Consider the following 22336-nt stretch of genomic DNA (forward strand, 5'->3'; position numbering starts at 1 on the left):
CCCAGCCCGCGCTGGGGAGGAAGCGGGGTGCCCGGCCCGCTCCCGGGGCTCCCGGCCCGCGAGGCGGGGCAGGGTGCGCAGCGGGCGGGGGCGCCCGGGGTTCCGCGGCGGCCGCCGCCCCTCCTGCGGCTGGAGCGCGTCCAGAGCCGAGGCGCAGCGCCGCTCCCCTCTGCGCCCGGTCGGCGATCCTCCTGCCCGTCCTCCTCCTCCTCCTCCTCCTCCTCTTGCTCCTCCTTCTCCTCCCGGTGCCCTCAGCAGCGGCTCCAGCAGCCGGCCCCTCCTCTCCCTCCCCCCCCCCTGCTCTTGCGCTCTCCCCGCTAACTTTCCCGAGCCCCGACCGGCGGCGCAGAGCTCGCGGCGGCTCGGCGGCCCACTGCAGACCGCGGGCCGCGAGCGGCTGTGCCCTGTAGCCCGTCCCCGCGCCCCTGGCGCGCTCCGGAGACCACAGAACGATGCCCGGGGCCAGGGACCGAGGCGCGGCCCCGGCGAGATGGCTGGGCACTGGGCTTTTGGGTAAGGCAGCCCCAGCTTGATCTCTTCTCCTCTTTCTCCACCCTGTTCCCCCGGGGGAGGGGACACTTAGAAGAGAAGTGCGGTGGACCGGGTGGGCTTTGGAGTGCGGCACGGAAGGAGCAGCGCCGCCACCAGTTTCGTGCCGGCCGCCCGGCTCGCGCGGCTGGGCTCTCTGGGGACGGTGCGTGTCCCCCGCCCCAACGGCCGCCAGCCCCGTGATTAGTTCTTTGCTGTCCCTGGCGCCTTCAGCTCCGGGCTTCTGGAGCTGCATCTTGGCGCTGCAGCACGGGTCTCTCGAGTCCTGAGGTTTAGGCTTGCTGGGGGAGGGTGTCTGTGCCCCGGGCGTAGGGGGGATGCCAGGCGGGCTGCACCTGTGACTGTCGGGATGGTGGTTTCTCCCCCTACCCAGAGCTGTTTGCAACTTGGAGGCTTGATGCCCAGGCATCGGGATGCACCAGTTGGAGGGGGTGGAGGGGGCCTCCCCTTCCTCCTGGCCCTTTTCCCGCTTGTCTCTGCCCTCTCTCTCCTCAGTGCCCACTGTCTTTCCCGCAGCCCCACACTAGGGACTGGGGAGGGTTGGGAGGACTTGGAGAACCATTCAAGCCCCCTTTTAGGAAAGATCTTTTCCTTCTTACAAAGAGATACCACAGGGAGGACCTGTTTAACCTGCTCCCGGGCTCTTCGTTTTGGGATGAGTATGAAGACGGAGGAGACAGATCCAGAGGACCCCGAAGGAAGACAGTATTAATATCTATTAATATACACGTGACAGTTTTGAGTGGCGAACTCCAAGAGATTAGAGAATGGTATCAGTCCAGAATCAAATCCCCTCGTAAATCATAGCTGGATTTCAATGTAAGCTGACCCCATCTCTGGCACCTGCCCTTCTTCCTGTTTATATTTGTCAGATTTGGCTTTTGGCGGCTCCCCTCGTCAGGCTAGGTACATGATGTAGGCGTTTGTGCCGGCAACAGGGAGACCGAAGCTTTTAAAGGGCGGCCGCTGCTGTGCGTGCAAATGTAAATAAACTGTATGCGGACCTGTGTGGCCACGTGTATGCACGTGGTGCGGCGGAGGGTAGAGTATTTCTTTCACTCAGGAGCCACTGATTTACTTACATCCCTACAGCTGGCGAGAAGACACGTGTGTTGTCTCTCGTCCCTTGGGTGCAGGTGTGTGCTGCTTTCGCAGTGACCCTGATGAGGTTGGCGTCTGCGAGGCCTGAGGCTCCCTCTTCATCGGGTGGGCGCAGGGCCGCTGTGTGCCAGCTCTCCCCACCCCCATCTTGCCTCTGATCTGCCCGGGTGCCCACTGTGGCCACGGCAGGGGTAAGGGGTCCCTGGGGAAGTCAAACTCCTACAGTCATTAAACCAGCCCACTTATCAACACCTCTGCCCTGCCTTCTGCCTGCGGTGGGCAGAGTCTTGGTACTTTGCTCCAGGTGGAAAACATCCCCTCCCCCCTTCCCCCAAGGACTGTTCAGCTGGGTAGACTTAGGACCACCAGGGTCCCTCCTTGGACCCGGCCCAGGCGGCCGCTACTGAGCCCTCACAGAGGGCATTGCTTTGAGCTTGGGACACAGCCGCTATCTTTGCTCCCAGTCCAGCGGGGGAGATACAGGGGCAATTGGACAGCCAACTTGAGAAGCTCCCTGGCAGCATCCGAGCTGGCAGGAAGTTTGAAAACCGTATCACAGAGTTCCCTTAAGGATGACGAAGCCAGGGTCCAGAGAGGGAAGGTGAGCCACCCAGCATGGCCAATTGATGGTCAACTGGGACAGAATCCAGTTCTCTTGGGCTCTGTCAGCCCAACTTGCCTCCCAGTTGACTAAAGTCTGGTGAGAGGGAAGGTCAGCAGGATTGTGCTCTTGAGCTGAAGAAGGGGTGAGGCCTGTAGGGATAGAGGCTTGGGGGCCCAGACACCTGCAGAGACTGGGCACAAAGCAGTAAGCTCCCTGGGGTCCCTACCCCCCCACCCCATGTCAAACTCAGTTTCACTTATTGAGACTACAGATTTCTCATAACCCCACAACATATCCCTCTCTTAAACAGAAAAGCAGTTTCCAAGGTCGTACTGTTGCAGCTGGGGTTTACGTGGGTGCCAGTCCCTTCCTGAGCTTGTAACTGGTAATATGTCTGTCCTGCCTGCCCCTTCCTTGTTCCCCGATTGGCTTAATTGCTGTGATCTGTGTTTAATTATCACTTGTGAGGGTGCTATGTTGCACAACCCTCTTTCCCTTGGTATGTATTTATTAAGGGCTTGTTTAATGAGAACACAATTAAGGAGAAGGTGCTCAGACCCGCTCAGAGAAAAGGAAAGGAAAGGGTGAGGTAAAGAGTTCACGGAGAAGAGGGCGGGAAAGAGGAGGAGTGGAGAGATGCCCTTGGTTTTGAGCTGGACTGGGTGACGGGCTGGTTTTCTGGGCCGTGGGGGTATCCCAAAGCCCTCCCTCCCCTCCCCCCCTAGTGCTAGGATCAGTGCGAAAGGTAGGCCCTGGGCACAGGTACTGCCACCTCTTGCTGAGAGTGCAGGGATCTCTGCATAAGCCGCCGGCTGGTTGTGCCCACACACCCATTCCGTGGCTGCAAGGGGGAGGGGGGGCAGGCTCGCTGTTTGGACTTGTTGGCAAAGCTGGTTTTGCTGAGCATCCAGTACTCTCTCGGGGGCACACTTCTGTCTCAGCAAAGCTCCTGGGGGTGGGCAGGAAGTAGGCAGGTTGCCTAGGGAGAGGGAGCTGAAATCTTTCCTTTGTCTCTGGGCCCAGGGGCCTTGGTTGGCCCAGCCCTGCCTCCCACGGCCCCCAGGGCCCTGCTCCCCAGGAGGGGTCTTGTCCTGCTGCCTCGGCCCACTTTCTGCTACTCAGCTCTAACTTTGAGCCTGTCTCTGTCTGACTCCCCCGGGGCCAGGGACCAGAGCGTATCAGCTTCCCTGTTACAGTCAGCCCGCTTCCGCCTCCCATGCTGCCAGGCCAGCCCTTGGAGCTAAACTTAGAGCCCATGCCACCTTGCCCCTCTTTGCTCCCTCCCCTCTGGCGGTGTGTGTGTGTGTGTGTGTGTGTGTGTGAGTGATTGATCCTTGGATTTGGGGAGAGGTGGCAGACCATTTCCTGCCTTGGCATTTGCCTTGGGATGTTTGATGGTGACCGTAAGATTCCCTCTGGTGTGAATATTTAATGATTACATCTGCATGCGCCAAGGACTTAAAAAATTTTTTTTAATGTTTATTTATTTTTGAGAGAGAGAGAGAGAGACAGACAGACAGACAGAGCATCAACAGGGGAGGAGCAGAGAGAGAGGGAGACACAGAATTGGAAGCAGGCTCTAGGCTCCGAGCTGTCAGCACAGAGCCCATCGCGGGGCTCGAACTCACAAACCGCGAGATCATGACCTGAGTCAAAGTCGGACGCTTCACCCACTGAGCCACCCAGGCGCTCCTAGGGCTTTTTTTACTTTACTAAAACTTGGGCAGCTCGAGTGACTCCTCAGACAATACCCGCAGCACCCAGATGAGAGTGGAGGGGCCGAAGGCTTCCCAGAAGGGCAAAGAAAGTGGAGGCTCCGAGAGTCGCTGGGTAGTCAGGGCCTTTCAGGGAGCAAAGGCAAAGATTTGGGGCTCAGGGTGGTATTCCACAGGGTGAGACCTTGTTCATCGACCCCTGAGGCTAGAAAGAGGCCCCCAGTCCCAAATACAGGCACACACTGAAATTCTAAACAGTTGAAATTCTAAGCAACGTCTTCACTCCGAGGAAATGGCCGCACAGACACAATCACCTCCACGTGGTGATACAGGGCACGAGTGCAAACTAGTGTGCAAACGGCCTGGGGGCATTTTCGGCTGACACTGGCCATTGACCTAGAGGTCCCCTGGTCGCGTCCAGACCTGTGATGGGGGTGAGCCCTGTCCCCCTCCCTCCTTTCAAATATCATCCTCCTCTCCCTGCGAGGTGCCTAGGTCAGGGGGGTGGCCTCACTGAGGCCCTGCATGGGCTTTGTGAGCTCATGTTTTGTCTTTATACCAAGCTCAGGAGGTAGGAAAGACAGGCGTCCCTGGTCTGGGGTGTGCATGCGGGCTGTGGCGTCTCTGACTCTATCAAGGTCAGCAGGCAGCGTGGGGCCTGCTTGGCACCTGCTGACCAGTCCGCTCCTGGCTTGGTCATCCTACTGAAGCACTCTTCCGGGGGCCTCTAGTGGACCAACATCTGCCCTTGTTCCCTCCTGTCCCCCCAGTAGAGCATTGCCAATGGGAGAACACGGGAGACAGGCCCCTGGCTTTTCTGTGCACGAGCCTCCCAGGCATAGCGGCCAGGACTTCCAGACCGCTGGGAGGCTGTGCGGTGCAGAGCCCAGGCTTGCCCGCCGTCTCTGATGCCTGAACTTGGGCAGGGCTTTGGACTTTTCCGTGGAAGCCTCTCTGCCTTTCCTTTGTCCCCTCCAGGCTATGCTGGGAATGGCAATGTTTCACTGTGGGAGTCCTGAGTGTATTAGAGTTAAGTCATCCACATAGGCACACGCTAATCAGGCAGAAATATGCATTGTCATGAGCTAGACCTTAAAGAAATAGCCTGTCCTCCGTTTTGGACTCTTTTGCCCTTTTTGGCCTCTCCCTATTTAAAGCAGTCAGAAAGATTTTGCTTTCGATGTGTATTTTTGGTGTTCTTGGATATCCCATTCTGGCGGGGGTTGGGGAGGGGATGTGACCCTTGACTTGAGATCCCCCCCATCTGCCTCAGGATCCGGGTTCCTGGCCAGAGGTGCCAGCGAGCACTGGAGGCTGGAGCTATGGCTGTCCTTGGAGCTTGGGCACCGAGGGAGGCCTGTGGTTATTAGGAAGCTTCTCCTGAAGGCTTCCCCGTCATAGCTCCACACTCTGTTCCTTGGTTTGGGGGAGCGATGGGGGTCAGAAGGAGAGCTCGGGTTGCCTACGAAGGGCCATCTTTAAAAAAAATTTTTTTTTAAATGTTTATTTACATCTGAGAGAGAAAGAGAGAGAAAGAGTAGGAGAAGGGCAGAGAGAGAGACCGAATCGGAAGCAGGCTCCAGGCTCCGAGCTGTCAGCACAGAGCCCGGTGCGGGGCTCGAACTCACAAACCGTGAGATCATGACCTGAGCCAAAGTCGGACGCTTGCTCCTGTCTGGCTGCTGTCCCCAGACCTCCAGGGGAGGTGTGTTGCAGGGCAGGGGCAGAGGGAAAAAGGAAACCAGGAGCAGTGAGCCGAGCTAACCTTGAGAATGCCGCTTATTCCACTCACCGGGTGTGTGGCCTTGAGCAAGTGATTTTCTCTGAGCCTGTTCCTTTCATTTTGTATATTAAGGATAAAAATAACTACCTCGTAGGATTATTATGAGGATTAAATGAGACAGGGCATATAACATGCCCTGGGCTCAGTCCCAGATTCACCAGTTACTATGTGGCCCTGGGCAAGTTATGTAAGCTCTCTGAGCCTCAGTTTCACCATCTGTAAAATGAGAAAAATTATACCTACCTTTTGGTGTTCTAATAAACGCTGGCGTTAATATGGATAAATCCTCTAGGACAGTGGTTTTCAAAGTGTTGTTGCTGACCAAAGTGTTCCCTGAGAACATGAAGAAATGCAAATTTCTTTTTTTAAAAGTGTTTATTTATTTTGAGAGAGAGAGAGAGAGAGACTCCCCAGCAGGCTCTGCACTGTCAGCACCGAGCCCAATGCGGGGCTCGAACCCAGGAACCATGAGATCATGACCTGAGCCGAAATCAAGCGTCAGAAGCTTAACCCACCGAGCCCCCCAGGCGCCCCTAGAAATGCAAATTTCTAATTTCCAGTAGGCTCTCTGGACTGAATCAGAAACTCCAGAGGTGGGGCCAAGCCATCTGTAAGTGTCCTCCAGGTGATCCCGATGCTGTCTCAAGTTGGAAAGCCACATTCTAGAACAATTCCTGGCACGTAAGAGCCGATCGAAGAATGAGGGCTAACTTCTCAACACTCAAGGGAACCTTGGCGGGCAAACCCTTCTCTACTAGGATGTGAGAAAGGAGTTTCTTGCTTTGGGGCTTTGGAATGCTGGAAATGTTTCTTGTTGACCGAAAGGCGAGCCACTTAACCTCTCTGTGCTAGTTGTCTCATCTATAACATGGACTTATCATAGCACGTCGCTCACAGGATGGGTATAGATCCGATGTGCCTGGCACATAGTACATGCTCAGTAAGTATCGGCTGTGATCGACACTGGCAGGGGCCACGATGGGTTCCTGGACCATTGCGTGTTCCTTCTGACCTTCGAGGTGAGAGCCCTCCACGTTGCCTTCCGCAGCTGAGGGGACATGAAGAAGCTGAGTGGAGCCCTGAGTGCAGGAAGCGGGGCCGTTGGCTCTCCTTGGAGCCCTTCGCTGTCATTTGAAAAGCACTGCTTAGGTGCATCACTACCTCCGGTGAGCAAAGCAAGGGGAAACTGATTAGGGACCATGAAGGAATCACGGTAGACAAAAGAGGTCCTTGCGAATCAGGATGGGACAAAGAGAGGGGTTGGTGACCCCTAAGACAAGGACTGACCCATCTACGGACTGTCTGCAGAGCAGATCTGGGCTGAGGGGGCGGGGGTCTCAGGGGGCCCAGCCATCACGCCCGGTCAGTGCAGCCAAGTCACTTCCCATGTGGGGCCTTGCTGTCCCGTCTCTAAGATGGGCAGTGAGAGTAACGGATCAGTCTGAGGCCTCTAGCTCGGGCACTCTGGGAACGTCAGGCCGGAGGTCCAAGCAGCTGGGAGGAGCTGCAGTCTGGGAAGAAAAAATCAGGGAAACTTCGGGACGGGAGTCAGTGCAGCCACAGGGCTGCTCCCTCCTGCCCGCTAGCTCTTGTGTCAGACCTGGGTTCACGTTTCCAGCACCCCACGAGTTGTACAACTTTGGGCAACACGCTTTGCTTTTCGGAGTCTCACTTTCCCGTCTGTAAAGTGTAGGATTGCGAATACCCGCCTTTTTATTTGTAATGCTTATTTTTATTTTTGAGAGGGTGAGACAGAGCGAGAGCGGGGGAGGGCCAGAGCGAGAGGGAGACCCAGAACCGGAAGCAGGCTCCAGCTTCCGAGCCCTCAGCCCGGCCTGGAGGCAGGGGTGGAACCCACAGTGAGATCCTGACCTGAGCCGGAAGTCCGGGCGTCGGAGTGGCTCAGTCTTACAGAAATACCCGTCTTCCAGGTGTGAGTTGGGAATGAAATGGGATCACCCGCGTGCGGCCTGTAGCAGAGCTCTGGGCCCGGGAAAGGGTCATTATTCCGGGGATGGCTGGGAACCTGAGTAGGACCCTCTCTGAGACCTCGCTCAGGGCGACCCCAGGTGCCCCTTTCACTTAGGGGCAAGGACAGCTAGGCATCTTATTCTGACGCCCCTCCTCCCCACGCCCCCTATTGCGGGGGTCTCCTCAAAGGGCTCTGTAGGACAGGAGGAGGGCCAGGGCCATGAGGTGGGTCCCAGAGGCGAGTGGAGACTGGTGGTTCCCAGGCCCAATGATGTCCTGCGTAGTGGGTGCGAGGTTGGGAGAAAGAGACCGGCGTGGGCGGGGGGGGGGGGGGGGGGTGTGGAGGGGGGGGGGCGCTCGAGGAACGTTCCCGGAACGAGGGCCGAGAGGGGCCCCGGGGTGTGGGGAACAGTCCAGGCTACTCCGGGCCGAGAGGGGACAGCGGTCCGGCACCCTCCACACCGCCCGTATCCCGTGCATCCCTGTCGTCTGGAGTCTGCCTCCAGCGGGGTCTGCCCGCTCCCTTTCTCTCCTACATTCGCCTGACCGAGCCTCCGAGCCACCCCACCCCCTCTCCCGGTCCTCCGGTCACCCCCGTCGGTCCTGGCCCGGGGGGTCGCCTTCCTCCTGTTCTCAGGATCCGGCAGGTGTCCAGGGGCCGTGGGACCCGGCCCGGCAGGCACGGTCCGGCGGGAGGTGGCCCTCAGCCTCTCAGCCCCTGGGGGCCGGTGCGAGAGTCCAGGGCTCAGGACGAAGAGGCCGCTGCGCGGTGTCGGGGACTGGGTTTGCCCATTTTCCCTTCTTCCCCGCGCGGGACCTCGCCTCGTCCCCACCCCCCAATCCGGGAAATGTAACGAGGGGGCTGCGCAGCGTCCCAGGGGCCATTCCCACCGCCAATAGGCCGAGCCAGTCCGGCACCTGCGGCGTGCGGGAATGGCACTTTCAGGGACTGCCCCGCGGGTCAGGGGGCGCCGACTCGCGGCGAGGGCCCCTTTTTCTTGGGTTGGGGTGACCCCTGGTGGTCATTCCGTGTGCCGCAAGGGCGGCTCACCGGCCCGGGCCAGGCGGGAGAAATGAATGAGGGCGGGTGGCTCAGGCAGTGTGAGCTGCAGTGAAGAGGACCGTCCTCCCCAAGTTGATACCGAGGGTGACAGAGACCTCCCTGCCCGGCCAAGCCACTCCTCCCTGCCCGAGTGTCCTCTTCCAGAGCTCCAGGCTGGGGATTCCCGTGGGGTTTTATTAAGGGGGGTGGTGTCTCTCACACAGGTCTCTTCTTGCTCCCCATGTCCCTGTCGCTGGAGGTGTCCGTGGGAAAAGCCACCACCATCTACGCCGTCAACGGCACGGAGATCTTGCTGCCCTGCACGTTCTCCAGCTGCTTTGGCTTCCAGGACCTCTACTTCTGGTGGTCGTACAACAGCAGTGACACATTCAGGATTGTAAGTCGTGGGGGGAGGGGAGGGGACAGCTCAGCTCCCTGTGCCTTACCCCTGCCTCCCGTTCCCCTGGTCTGGTCCCTTCTGGACTGACATCGCTGCAATGGTCCCCAGAATCCACCTTCTGTCACCCTTGCTCCTAGCATTCTTCCCAGAGCTGTCCAGAAAGATCCAAGTGGGAGGAATGCCTAGACCGTGTTTCCAGAATTGGGGGATTGGTTGGAATTCTTGGCTAGAGTCCTCGTCTGGTCTGAAGGAATACCTGAAACTTGGATTGCTTGTGTGAAAATAATTTAAAAAACGGGAGAGAGAAAAGACCTCTGGAAGGCTTGGAGAGAGGAAATGAGAAGAGGCCAAGGGGAGAAGGGCTGTACCTGAAGGGAGGGAAGAGGAAGCTCTCCAGGAGTATCTGGCAGGGCTGTGGGCTGGGGGCAGGGTGGATCAGTAAACAGGGGCTTAGGGAGGAGTCACCGCACGGTCCGGTAGGGGTCCCAAGGTGTAAGTAAGGAAGCCACAAGAGACCAACTCTGGATGTAATTAAACGCCGAACTCAGAGGCTGTTGATGGACGGTGCCGTAGGATTGGGACTGATCCAGGTCTTGACGGAGGGCCAGAATTCAGATGGACAGGGGACAAGGTGTCAGCAAAGGCCGGGGTGGGGGGTGTTGACAGAGGGAAATGAGTGTGGGATTTGCCGGAGTCATTATGTAAAAGGCTTTTAAGAAGAAAGCAGTAAAAGCTGTGCTGCGTTCCAGGGAGACCTTAATGACAGAAAATGGGTTTAGCGTGAAGCAAGCAAAATTCAGGTTAGACAGGCAGAGTCATCGATATTGGGAGGAAACCAAGTGGGGGGAGCATCTCTGGCGGCAGGCTCTTTCTGGACCCGGGCAGGGAGGCACCTAAGGGATGGGCTTGAAGTGATGCCATGACTTCTGAGGACTCTGATTCTTTCTCGGCCATCTCTTCCCCACCTCCTTCCCCCTATAGATCATAGATGGGACGGTGAAGAATGAGAAGTCTGACCCCAAGGTGAAGTCAAAAGACGATGATCGCATCACTCTGGAGGGCTCCACTAAGGAGAAGATGAACAACATTTCCATTCTGCTGAGGAACCTAGAATTCAGCGACACGGGCAAATACACCTGTCATGTGAGGAACCCCAAGGAGAAAAATATTCATCACCAGGCCACCATCACCCTCCAAGTCGTTGATAAACGTAAGCAGTGGGGGCTGGGACAAGGGACACCCCACTCAGTGTTACGGTGAAATGGCAAAATGGACCCCACTGGGGTTTTCTTTTGTTTTATGCTCTCGAGAGTTACTGGAGTCACATCTGGAAGCTCAAATAACTGAGCAGGAAGACTGAATTCTGCTGCTGAATGGCTCGTGATATACATTTCGCTCCTCTGAGCCGGTTTCCCTCATCTGTAAAATCTGCATTCTCCTAGGGTACCCGTGAGAAGTAGAGACGCGAGCTAGGAGTGTTTTGTGGCGGGGAAGTTCTTGGGGTGTGCCGATTATTACTGCTCTTGTGGATTCCCTTAGCAACTGTTGGTCGCATGCCAGGTATCCAACCAAAAGGGCTACGACTGATCCACAGTGTTCTTCCTTGAGGAATTTGGAGTTCAGGGTAGGACAGAAGACAGGTGAGCAGAGAACTGAAGTAGGGGTGGAGCGTGGAGAGGCACAGGCAACTGAGATTGATAAGAACGGTTGCTCCCCTCTGGAGCTTAAACCCCAGTTGGGGGTTGCCGTCTGGCACGGATGGAAGGATTGGGGGTGAAGAAGCCGGTGATGGGGAGCCAGGTGGTCACATGACTCCAGGCGCTAGAGGTGGTTAGAGAAGGGGCTGGAGGTGTTAGGCTGGGCTTCGTGGATGGGGCGTTTGCCAGGCTAAGGAGGCACAGAAGCAGAGAAAAAAAGGGAGGGAAGCTGATCAAGGATCCTGCTTGTGCTGCATTTCTTGTGTTCCTGGGGGTTCACTGCCCTCCTGGATGATGTGGGGCCTGGAGAGAGAGATGCCCATGGGTTCACTGTTGGCCGTGTCAGGGGCGGAGCCAGTGGCCATCCAGGCAACTCGCCACGAGCCTGGAGCCATCTGGGTCAATGCTGTGTAGAGCATCACCTCTTCTACTATGTTTGGATGTTATCCCACTTTGCGCGCAGCCTTTCCATGAGGGAAGAGGAGAGGCAGGGAAGCCACATTTATGGAGCATTTCTGGGTGCCAGACCCTGAGTTAGGCGCCGTGTCTTACCTTCGCTCCTTTGATTCTCACACGTCCCTTTGAAGGGATTTTTTCTCCATTTTTATAGAGTCCTTCATTCATCTATTCAGCAGATAGTTATCGAGTACCTAGCGTGTGGTAGACGTTGTTCTGGGTGCCGAAGATACAGCATGAACAAGGTAGACAAAGTTCCGCCCTTCTGGAGATGTCCTTCCAGTCGGGGGAGACATATAGTAAACAAAATAAAGAAGAAAATGATGTCGTCGAAGAGAGCATAGCTGGTGTTGTGAAGAAAAAGCAAAATGGGGAAGGAAAGAGGGGAAGGCCGCACCAAAAAGGCAACAGAGAAGAAGGACATTTGAGGAAGCAATGGGGATATCTTTGGGAAGATAGTCTAGGCAGAGGGAACAGCAAGGGCAAAGGCCCTGAGGCAGATACCTGAACATCAAAGAGAGCACTGTGGCTGGGAAGAAAAACAAAAAAAAGAGAGAGAGGCCACTGTGGCTGGAGCGGAGCAAACAGAAATGAGTCGGATTAAGCCATATTGTGTGGGGCCTTGCACGCCTGAGGGAGACGGGAGCCACTAAAGAGCTCTGAGCAGAAGAGTTAACCTGGAACAAGCTCTCTGCAGGGCCAAGAATAGATGATGAAGTAAGGAGTCTGGTTAAGAGGCTCCTGCAAACATCCAGGCCAGGATGTCTTGGGCCAGTGTGGCACTGAGAGGGCAGATTCTGGGATTTTTAAGTTAGGGCCATCAGGATTCTCAGGTGAATGGGATGGGGGGGTTTGGAGAAGGGAGGGGTCAAGGATGACTGCAAGCATTTTGGCCAAAACGACCGGAAGGGTGGAATTTTCTCGACGGAGGTCGGGGTACAGGGAGTGGAGGGGGTTCCGGACGTCAGGAGTTCAGATGAGGCAACCGAGGTAGAAGGGTTAGTGACCAGCTCCAGTTACCAGCTCGTTAGTGACTGTTGAAATCCTGTAGTTAAAATCCGGACGACCTGACCCTGAAGACTTCCTGCCACATAGAAGTCGTTAGAGGGAGATGCTTCATTTTTCCTGCACGGACAAAAGAGGCCCAGAAAGAAGCAATGACATTCGATGTGGCAATCTGGGGGTCAAAAGCCGCTGTGGCCCCGCGTCTGGATTATTCCAGAATGGTGTGTGTGTCTGTGAGAGGGTGTGTGCACGGAGGGGGCCGGGGGAGGGCCCCCTTCATGTTGTGCCTTAGCCTGGTGGACGCCATGTTCCAGCTTCTACTTCCCGCTGCAAGGCCTGGGGAGGGCCGCGGACCCGAGGTTGGAGGGCTGTAGCCGCCGGGCTGCCATAATGCCAGGCTCGAGGTGACTCCTGCTCCCCTCACCCACCCCCTCCTCTCCCTGCTCTGGCCGTGCAGTGGAAGAAGTGGACAACACAGTGACCCTCATCATCTTGAGCGTCGTGGGCGGGGTCATCGGACTCCTCATCTGCATTTTGTTGCTCAAGAAATTCATCGCCTTCGTCATCAAGAAGACTCAGGAGAAAAAGTGAGTTGGCTCCTGTCCCCCCCACGGGCCCACCACCCCGTCCCGTCTCCTCTCGTGGGTGTGCCCGGCGATGTCTCATCCCACTGCCATCTGCCCCCGTCCGCCTGCATCCTTCCACGTGTCCCCTCACCCCGTCCTCGCTTCCCACTCCCACCCCTCCTTCCCATCCCTGCACCTCTCCTCCCGCCTCCCAGCCCCTCTTCCTCTCCCTCCTGGAGGAATTTATTGAGTTCCCGGAGTACACGGATACAACCTGCCTGCTCTTTCTCCTCTAGCTGTCTTCCTGTCCGTCCGTTAGCTCCTCTCCTTCCATGTGCACCTCCCAGCCTAAGTCTTACCAGAGGACTGACGACGCCTGCTTTGTCGAATCACGGAAAATGCGAGATTCCGTGTACAGAAACTCTAAAACGGGAAGACCCTTATTCTGAAAGTTCACACGGGGGAGACTAAAATCTAAGAAGGCCGATAGGGCCTTGCCGGAAACCCCAGGGCGAGCTCAGGTTTAAGGCCGGTGGGAAGGGAGAGAGGGTACGGGCCCAGCCCCGGGTCCCGGAATTGCCAGAACTGTGTCGGGCTCCTGAACAGGAGAATGTGAAAAGGCATTTGGAATGTGGGACTCGAACCCATGAACCGAGAGGTCATGACCTGAGCTGAAGTTGGATGCTTAACGGTCTGAGCCACCCAGGCGCCCCAGAACTGCTCTGCTTCTCTTCCTGACATTCCGCTTTGTTGAGAAGAGGGAGTTAGGCTGGAAAGGGCAGAAACTGTACTGGTAAGAAGGGAGGGGTAGAGAGCGGGAGGCTCGGGGTATCACCTCCCGCACTGGCTGGGATGAAGAAATCTTGGATTGTCTCCCTGCATCATGACCAGGGTTTTGGAGAGTTTGGAGAGGGACCAGGAGCATGGAGTTGGACCACAGTTTGTTTGTTTTTTAATTTTTTTTTTCAACGTTTATTTATTTTTGGGACAGAGAGAGACAGAGCATGAACGGGGGAGGGGCAGAGAGAGACGGAGACACAGAATCGGAAACAGGCTCCAGGCTCTGAGCCCTCAGCCCAGAGCCCGACGCGGGGCTCGAACTCCCGGACCGCGAGATCGTGACCTGGCTGAAGTCGGACGCTTAACCGACTGCGCCACCCAGGCGCCCCCAGTTTGTTTTTAATACCCAGTTTTGCTATTGACGGTTAGCAAAATTGGAGAACGGACTGTTCAGCCTATGGTTTCAGAGCACTTAGAAAAGAAAACAGTGGTTCTCGGGAACCACCATGGGTTCCTCAAGGACAAGGCAGACCAAATGTTTTCTTGCTAGGGCGCTGATAAATCAAGAGGTTGCTGCAGATGATAACACTTCACCCAGAGGTGCAGTAGAATGCTCCAGGGGTTCAGGAGAGGGTGGAACACCAGGGAAGGATTTCTGGCCAAAGGGACATTTGTGATAGGCCTTGCAAGATGGATATAATTTAAGCCCTGGGGAGGGTCAGGAGAAGGGTGTTCCAGAACTGCTGAGAGCAGAAGAGGACAGTCTGGGAGGAGGGGTGTGTCTGAAGAACAAGGCATTTTGTTTGTTGGGAGAGCGGGGCGTGTGGTCGGGGCGGGGGGGGGGGGGAGGAGAGAAAAAGCCTGCAGAGGGGGCTGCGGGGAGACCCCTGGGGACCTGGGAGTCCGGGTTGAGATTGGTTTTCCTTCTGGCTGCATTGGAGCCTGTGAGAGCTCTCAGGGCCTGGCATGATCGGAGGGCTTTGGAAGAATGGGTCTGGCCTCGGTGAGCACAGGGACTGGGTGGGAGGGGAGGCTGGAGGTGGGATTCAGACCCCGGGGAAGCCTGCAAAGGGTCCTGTCAGTGCAGGAAAGCCTGCATTAACAGCAGAGATGGGGTGGCTTCCGGAGCAGAAGGGAGATGCGGGACAGCATCTTGGGATCAATTCTGGGCTTCTCCTCAAAGGCGCTGTTCCCTTTGCCTGGAATGTCTCCTCCCTTTTTCCTGCTCATCTTTGTTGGACTCAACTTCGGCGACATGTCCAAAGAGCCCTCCCCGATCCCTAGGAGGAGGCTTCCCTGAGGAGAAGGCTTCCCTCCTTGGCACACCCTTCACCCTATCATTGTGTTGGGGTCATGTGTTTAATGTCACATTCTCTGGAAGACTGCAAATTTTCTGAGAGCAGGCGCTCAGCGCCTGCTAGTCTGACACAGCGCTGGGTACCGAGTAGATTTTCAGTAAAGAAATCTGGAGTGCTTGGGAGTACAATTGATAGATTGTGGTTGTCTGGGTTGGCCATAGGTATAGGGATAGGTAGGTAGGCAGGTAGGTAGGTAGGTAGACAGACAGGTAGACAGACAGACGGATAGACAGACAGGTAGACAGCTAGATTCATCTGCATAGGGGTCTTTAGTGGTATGCCACCGGGCCCTGCTTATTCATTGTTACTAGGATTTGAGTGACACCAAGAATATCAAATTTCCGGGAACCGAGTGACTATTAGAGAACAGAATTGGGATCTAGGAGGAGCTCGAGGGGCTGCAGCTCTGGAGTAAATTTTGCAAGACAAAACCGATGAGGACAAAATAGCAAGTCCTTCCCGAAGGCCTCGAAGCTGGCTGCACAAGTCCGGGGTGAGGCGAAGATAGTCTGTGGCCACAGCGGCCATGAAAAAGCCTCGGAAGCTTTCACAAGCAGAGAGCTCGGAGTGATGTAGCGGTCAGGGCTTCTCTGGAGAGCCGTGGGCAGCCTGGGTACGGGCATCGAGGTGGGGCATTCTTTTTTTTTTTTTTTAAATGTTTGTTTCTTTTTGAGAAAGAGAGAGAGACAGAGCACGAGCAGGGGAGGGGCAGAGAGAGAGAGGGAGACACGGAATCCGAAGCAGGCTCCGGGCGCTGAGCTGTCGGCACAGAGCCCGACATGGGGCTCGAACTCACGAACCGTGCGATCGTGACCTGAGCTGAAGTCGGACGCTTAACTGACTGAGCCATCCAGGCACCCCCCCATCCCTTTTATTTTTTAATTGTTTTGAGGTGGGACATTCTTACCCTGGAACATGGCCAGTTCTGGGCAGGCAGGGTGGTGGCACTCCTGGGGGATGTCTTCCCCTGTAACCATCTCTCCTTCCTCCTGCCGTCTCCGCATCCCGCCATACTCTGTCCACACCTGCCGCCCTCGATGCCCTGCTCTGTCTCTCCCCCTCTTCCGTGAGTGTTCCTCCACCTCTGCTCACAGCCGGCTCAGGGAGCCTTGAAGGGCCCGCCGGGGGCCTGGGGAGGAGCTCTTTGTCCTTGACGTACTGCCCGCTGGCCTGGACCCTTCCCCTGGGCTGGCCCAGCCTGGGAATTAACCTGGCTTGGCTTCCCCGGAGCCCTGGCCCCTGGGAACAGCGCCTGGTACTCTTTCTTGCCTTTTGCCACGTTGGGGCGACTAGGTGATGGTGAGCCTTACCGGGTCCTGTCCACGTGGCAGGCACTGTTCCAGGTACTCGCTGATGCCTTGTGGCACCCCCATGAAGAAGGTGTCATCGTTATGTCCATTTTATAGACGAGGAAACTGAGGCCCAGAGAGGTTAGATGACTTGACCTCTCGCCACCTTTGCCCTCCAGAAGGCCAGAGAGAGGGCCTGGGGCGGGTTGTGGGGCCCACCGCTTCTCTCCAGAGCTGACCCCTTACTCTTGCTCCTGTCCTCACCACCTCACCAGTGCCCTCTCCTGCTCTCTCCCTCTCCAGGAAAGAGTGCCTCATGAGTTCCTCAGGGAATGATAACACAGAGAATGGGTTACCTGGCTCTAAGGCAGAAGAGAAAGCACCAACCAAAGTGTGAGCCCTTGCTGGGGGCCGAGCAGCCGCCGGGGGCCTCACTTTCTGATGATGGAACTGATGCTTGAGCCGTGTCCGTGAACCCACGTGCCTGAGACACCTGCTGCTTGGCTCCAGCTGTAGTCTTTCTGGGGAGAAACCGGGGTCCTGGCCAGCCTGCCTGCCCCCTCCCAGCCGGGGCTCCCCAGGGATGAGGGCCGGCCAGGGGAGGGGGCCTGTGGAAAGTTCAGGAAAGGAAAGGAGGGCTCGGCGGTGTGGAAGGTGGGTCCCCCGACACCTGGATACATGCGGTCTTCTTCAGTCTCCCCACCCTGTATGAGCAACACCTTGGTTTTCCTCCAGATTTCTCTTTAAGAGAGGCTTGGGGGGCGATCAGTGAGGGCTGCCCCGGTAGCTGGACCCAAGTGAACAATAACGTGGAGATCTAGCCCTTTCTGCGGTGGCTGTGGCCTACAGGCCTCTGTTCAGGGTCGGGGGTGGGAGCCTGCTGGCATGGGGGGTGGGGTGGCTACCGTGAGTGGCTTTGATGGACACCTGACCCGCCAGGTCCCTCTGGGGAGGCGCTTCCTCCCCTCCACAGGGTGTCCCACAGCCCCTGCCCCATCTCCACCCCCCCAGACCCCCCGTCACCCACTGCTGGTTGGAGCCTGTGAACCTTCCCAACTGGGGCTGACCATCTTGGTCTTGGAGGGGAGGTCCCGGCCTTCCTGGAGCACTGGGGGTGCTACTGAAGCCTTTCCTAGCATTTCTTCTCGGGGAACCAGCACTGTGGACATGGGCGAGCCGGTGTCCAGGGCCCCTCGGCCACACTGGGATGCCCACCCCGGCCCCACCAGTGCTGGCTGCCCCTTCTCCTCGGCATGGCGGGACCATGGCCGCCCCTGGGAACTCCCGAGCTTGGCTCCCCTCTGCTCCTCTTTCCCTGATGCGGCAGGTGGCATCATCTTGCTTGAGGTGTTGCACTCTCAGACCCTCCCTTCCCGTGGGCTCACTCCCCCACCCATGCCCGTGCCCGTCCATCACACCTTCTCCCCTGGCCCCGGGTTGTTCACCTCCAACCTGGGGTCAAGGCTTGCTTTCACCTCAGGGATCCTCTCGCTTTGGAAGAGAGGGCCCTTGGGTTTCCTGGCTGCTTCCCGTTCAGCTGTGCCACCCTCCCCCCTCGCCCCCCCGAGGGTGGGGGAGGAGCAGGGAGAGAGAGTTCTCGCAGTCTTCTCTGCTTTTCTAAGAACTGGTTTGCACATCCCTGTGTGTGGGGCTGGACTGTGCCTTAGCTCCTCATGTCCTGGCTCATCCCCTCTGTCCCCTCTCCAGCCTGGACGTGATGGTCAACTCTGGTGTAGTGCTGCTTCCTCCCAAGACCATGCTGGGGACCAGGGAGCTGAGGGGGCCCACCAGTGGCCCCTTGGACAGTGATGGGATCATGGAACTGTCAGGGTCCCTGACAGGGAATTCAGCGGTGGTGTCCCCATGCGGCGGGAGGAGGGGTGAAGAGAGCCGTGTGCGGTTAGGGGAGGCCTCCACAATCTGTTCCCGCTCGCCCCCTTCTCTGGCGCTCTGTCCTCTGGGCCTGGGAGGGATAGGAAGGGAGTAGCCCCCTTCCCCAGGGGTTAGGGGGCTGCCACCGGATTCTCCCTATCCAAAAGCGGCCGCGGGCTTCCCCCAGGGTGGAGGTGGGGGGCGCTGAGTAACAGGTGCCTGGCTGTGACCCGTGGCCCTCACCCCACCTGACGGGTTTACAGGGTCCCACGCTGATCTGCCTCTAGGGCTCCCATCCTTGGCCCCCCAGAACTCTAGGCTCGGGCTCAGATTTTTGCGGCTTTGCGAACACACACAGACTGCCAGCCTTTTGGAAAACTTCTTGTGGCCACCTTCGTGAAAGCTGCTTGCTTCTCCTTCCCGGTTTCAACATTTGAACGAGCTGAATCCGAATCGGTTGGGCTCCTCTTACTCTCTTCAGAGGAGGCCAGGGTTTCCAGAGCAGGGGGTGGTGGGGGGAGAGCATCATCCTGTCCCCTCCGGGGTCTACTGCTGACTGATAGGTGGTCACGCATCTGCTCTGGGCTCCGCTTTTCCCGTCTATAAAGTGGGTGTAATAATACTTACCTACCTCCCAGGACTGTTGTGAGGCCTGACGGGTTTTTGTTTAAAAAAATCTCTTTGGCTTGGAAAGGGATCTAGGAGGCCAGGCCTTATTATTGGAGGAGTCGTTCCAAGTCTGTCCTGTCCTCACCTCTGTGTCCCTTCCCCACGAGACAGACACAGACCCACATCGATGCACACGCACGCATGCACTTTCTCTTTCTCACCCACTCTCGCTCTCTTCCCACTCCTCCCCCTTGGAATTATTTTAGTCTCTGCAATATTAGAAACCTTGGCTCTGATGCTTGAAGCTTCTTATCCACGGCTTCTGTTTGGGAGTTTTCAATAGAGGGGGTAGAATGGGGACCCGAGGGGGACACTCTGGGTTGCCCCGGTGCCTGGGGGCACTACGGGCATTGAGCGAATGGGGACTAAGAATGCTCAACTTTGTCCCCGCAACAGAGAATGTTCTGCCCCAGCGCTGGGAGGGCACCCGGGAGGCACACTGGCATGGGTTTGCCATAGAATGTAGACGGGCAAAGCCATGTTCCCAGGCCGTCCGTCAGTGCGCGCAGATCTCAGAGGGTGATGCGCAGGGGTTGGTGAGGGTGTCTCCAGGGCTCTTGGGCTAGAGAGAGCCATTCACAGAGTTAGGGTTGGGAGCCCTGGAGGCACGCAGCTGTGCCCACAGTAAAGTCCGCGAGACCCAACACGAGAGTCTCTTCCAATTCCCCATCCTTGGCCTCAAACGAGGACCTCAGCATTCTAGGCCTTGAGTCTCTCCCTGGGCCGGAATTGAGCAAAAGGCCGCCAGAATGAACCTGTAAGGCTAGAGTGGTCTGGGAGAGGGGCCGACAGAGCACAGGCTTTTCCCTCCTGGCTGGCTGACCAGAGCTGGGGTGTGAAGGGAGGGGTGTGAAAGCGTGCTCCTGAGATGGTGGCAGGTGAGGATGTGCCCGTGGAGTTGGGGGGGGGAGGGGCTGTGCACGGAAGCGCGGTTGTGTAGGAGGTGTGTGTGAAGGCTGAGTGTGCCTGAGATGGGGGGAGACTCGGCACATTTGGGGAGTCATCTTTCCTGCCCTGGGCTATAGCTGTCGGGCCACCTGGAGGCCGAGAGAGGATAAGAGACAGAGGGGAAGAGCAGCCATGCTTCTGGGCCCCATTACCTCCTGACTCCCTCCCACGGTCGCAGGCAGCTGCCATGAGTGTTGGGAGTGGGGGGATGGGGTGGGTGGGGAGGGCAAGGAGGGGAACTTCTCGAGAAAATCCTACAGCTTGCTTCACCTTACTCTGTCCCGGGTTGGAGTCCCTCCCCTCCCACCTGATATTCAGAGCTTTTGACACTCTTATGCATGGTTTATTCCTCTGGCTTGGATGACAATACCCATAGTCAACTCTTTAAATATAACTATAGATCAAAACAGTGCCGCCATGGGTCCGGGAGGCCTCTGGTCCGTGGGTGCCTCTGGGAGGCACGGATATGCACACCCCCAGCCATGACTTGTGTTCAAGCACAGAATGATGGATGCAATCAACTCTCTTGCCTTTATACCACGTTTGGCATTGTAGAACTTTATTTAGCTTTGCCTTGGATGAAATAAAAATTATGTTTAATAGAAACGGCTTGGGGCTTCCATTTTTGGCTTTTGGGGAGTTGGGTTCCGGTTTTATTACCTGCCAGCTGTAATGGGGACAGGTTCCTTTACCTCCCGAGCCCTGGTCTCCTGGTCTGAAATGTTACCTGCCCTGGTATGATCATACGTGGAAAATGTCTAAGAACGTGGGGCACGTTCATTCATAGGGAAGTTGGAAAGCTGGCCCTGTAACACTGGAATCACTGCCAGGGCCCTCCCTGGACTGATGACCTTGGTGATGATTCTGGTCGGGCTTTGCTTGGCTGGTCCCTCCAGCTGGCTCTTCCAGGGGACAGGCTCTCTAGCGGTGGAGAGGAAGGGAGCTGTGGCTTGTACCTCTGCCCATGCACATTCCATATTGTTGATCTTGAACTATCCTGAACATGGATGGATTACCCAGGCGTTCCTGACTTTAGAAGAGTTTCTGCTGGGCATAAGGCCAGGCTGGGAAGGAATTGGGGGTCGTGTGTGTGTGTTTGGACCCAACAGAGTAGAGTCTACTATGACTCCGTACTTTTTTTTTTTCTCACACCTGAAACCCTTTTATCAGCAGATCTCATCAGCTCTATGTTCAGAATACATCCTGAACTCAATTGCCTGTCACCACAGCCATCTGTGCAATCCGGGACCAGGCCACCGTTGCCTCTCACCTGCATCACTACAGTACCTTCCTCACTGCTCTTCCTCCTTCCGCCCTTGCTTGTCCTTGATCTGCCCTCTTGAGTGGTCCTTTCGGCACAAATTGAGATAATGTCATCTGTGCTTCCAGACAAGATAGACACTTGGGGACCCTGTACTTTTGGACCTCAAACGGCTGCAACACCGGAAAGAGTTTATGATATAGTGGTTTTCAGAGGTAGGACAACAGGGATTGGAAGACGGTGATTCCCAAGACGGACAAACAGGCGAGATGGCCCTACTATTTATTGGCCAAGCTTACAGCCTGGCGAGGATTTCCAGGCTGCAGTGCAGGGAGGGGAATTTCGGCCAAGCCCGGTGTTTCTCTGAGTTGATGAGAGGCGCTGAGAAACTGGAAGGTGAAGGCAATTAGGATTCACAGGGCCGGGTACCCACCCACGGTCCTCTTGAGTCCTCAGCTGATACTCATGGTGGGGTGTGGGAGCAGACCACGTGAAGCCAGGGCAAGAACCACCAGAAAGGCAGGGGGGTGAGGACCCTGGGGCTGACGGGGCAGCCTTTCATCTTGGGGTGATCTCGCCCCACTACTGAGGCAGTACCCTTTCAATACCCTTCCCATCTCCCATGAATTACAAAGTTTTCCCATGCCAGTTGGTGGCAATGTTTCTATTCTGGGCCGGTGTGAGCTCCAGATCATTCTCACCACCCCTCTCCGGTGGGTCTTTCTCAGTCCCAGGTGATATCCTCACACACACGGCCCCCATTAGAAGCCAAAGACCCCCGGGGGACCCTCTGTGGGTCTCCAGAGTTCTCGCCGTGAAGCTCTCTCTGCTCCAGGACTTTCCGAGGTGAGCCCTACCTGCTTCCTACCCCCATCTCCTTGACTCCTGGAGGTTGCCAGGCTGTGCCCGGGCCCCCCTCCTGTACCGTAGGGTGCACCTCTCTCAGGGCTCACTGTCCTGTGTTGCCTCGTGTCCCACGTCTGAAAGCCATTCTGTGTATCACTTCCCCAGCTTTTGAGTCGTTTCAGAGGGGAGAGTGAATTTACTCCCCGTCTTTGTCAGAAGAAATTTGCGAAAGGTTATGGGCGTGTAAAAACCTGTACGCAAATGTTTGTAGAAGCTTTATTTGTGATCGCCCAAAATGGGAACAACGTCAATGTTCCCCAGCTGGTGAATGGGTGGACAAACCATCGTACGTCCGTATGTGGCGTGCTCGTCAGCAATAAAGAGTTCCGTGTGCCAGTGTGGATGAATCTCTAATGCATTATGC

The 22336-nt window shown here is 56.6% G+C and overlaps 1 protein-coding gene across 1 annotated transcript; it reads left to right on the forward strand.

Annotated features, from left to right (window-relative positions):
• Positions 1–311: 311 nt before the first annotated feature.
• Positions 312–20411, forward strand: SCN4B (sodium voltage-gated channel beta subunit 4). Its single transcript, XM_027036635.2, has 5 exons — positions 312–513; positions 8990–9162; positions 10147–10375; positions 12781–12910; positions 16620–20411. The coding sequence occupies exons 1-5, from the start codon at positions 453–455 to the stop codon at positions 16711–16713; spliced, it is 687 nt and encodes a 228-aa protein (XP_026892436.1). The 5' UTR covers positions 312–452; the 3' UTR covers positions 16714–20411.
• Positions 20412–22336: the final 1925 nt, after the last annotated feature.

The sequence above is a fragment of the Acinonyx jubatus genome, chromosome D1 (genome assembly GCF_027475565.1).
Source record: "Acinonyx jubatus isolate Ajub_Pintada_27869175 chromosome D1, VMU_Ajub_asm_v1.0, whole genome shotgun sequence".
Classification (NCBI taxonomy): Eukaryota; Metazoa; Chordata; class Mammalia; order Carnivora; family Felidae; genus Acinonyx; species Acinonyx jubatus.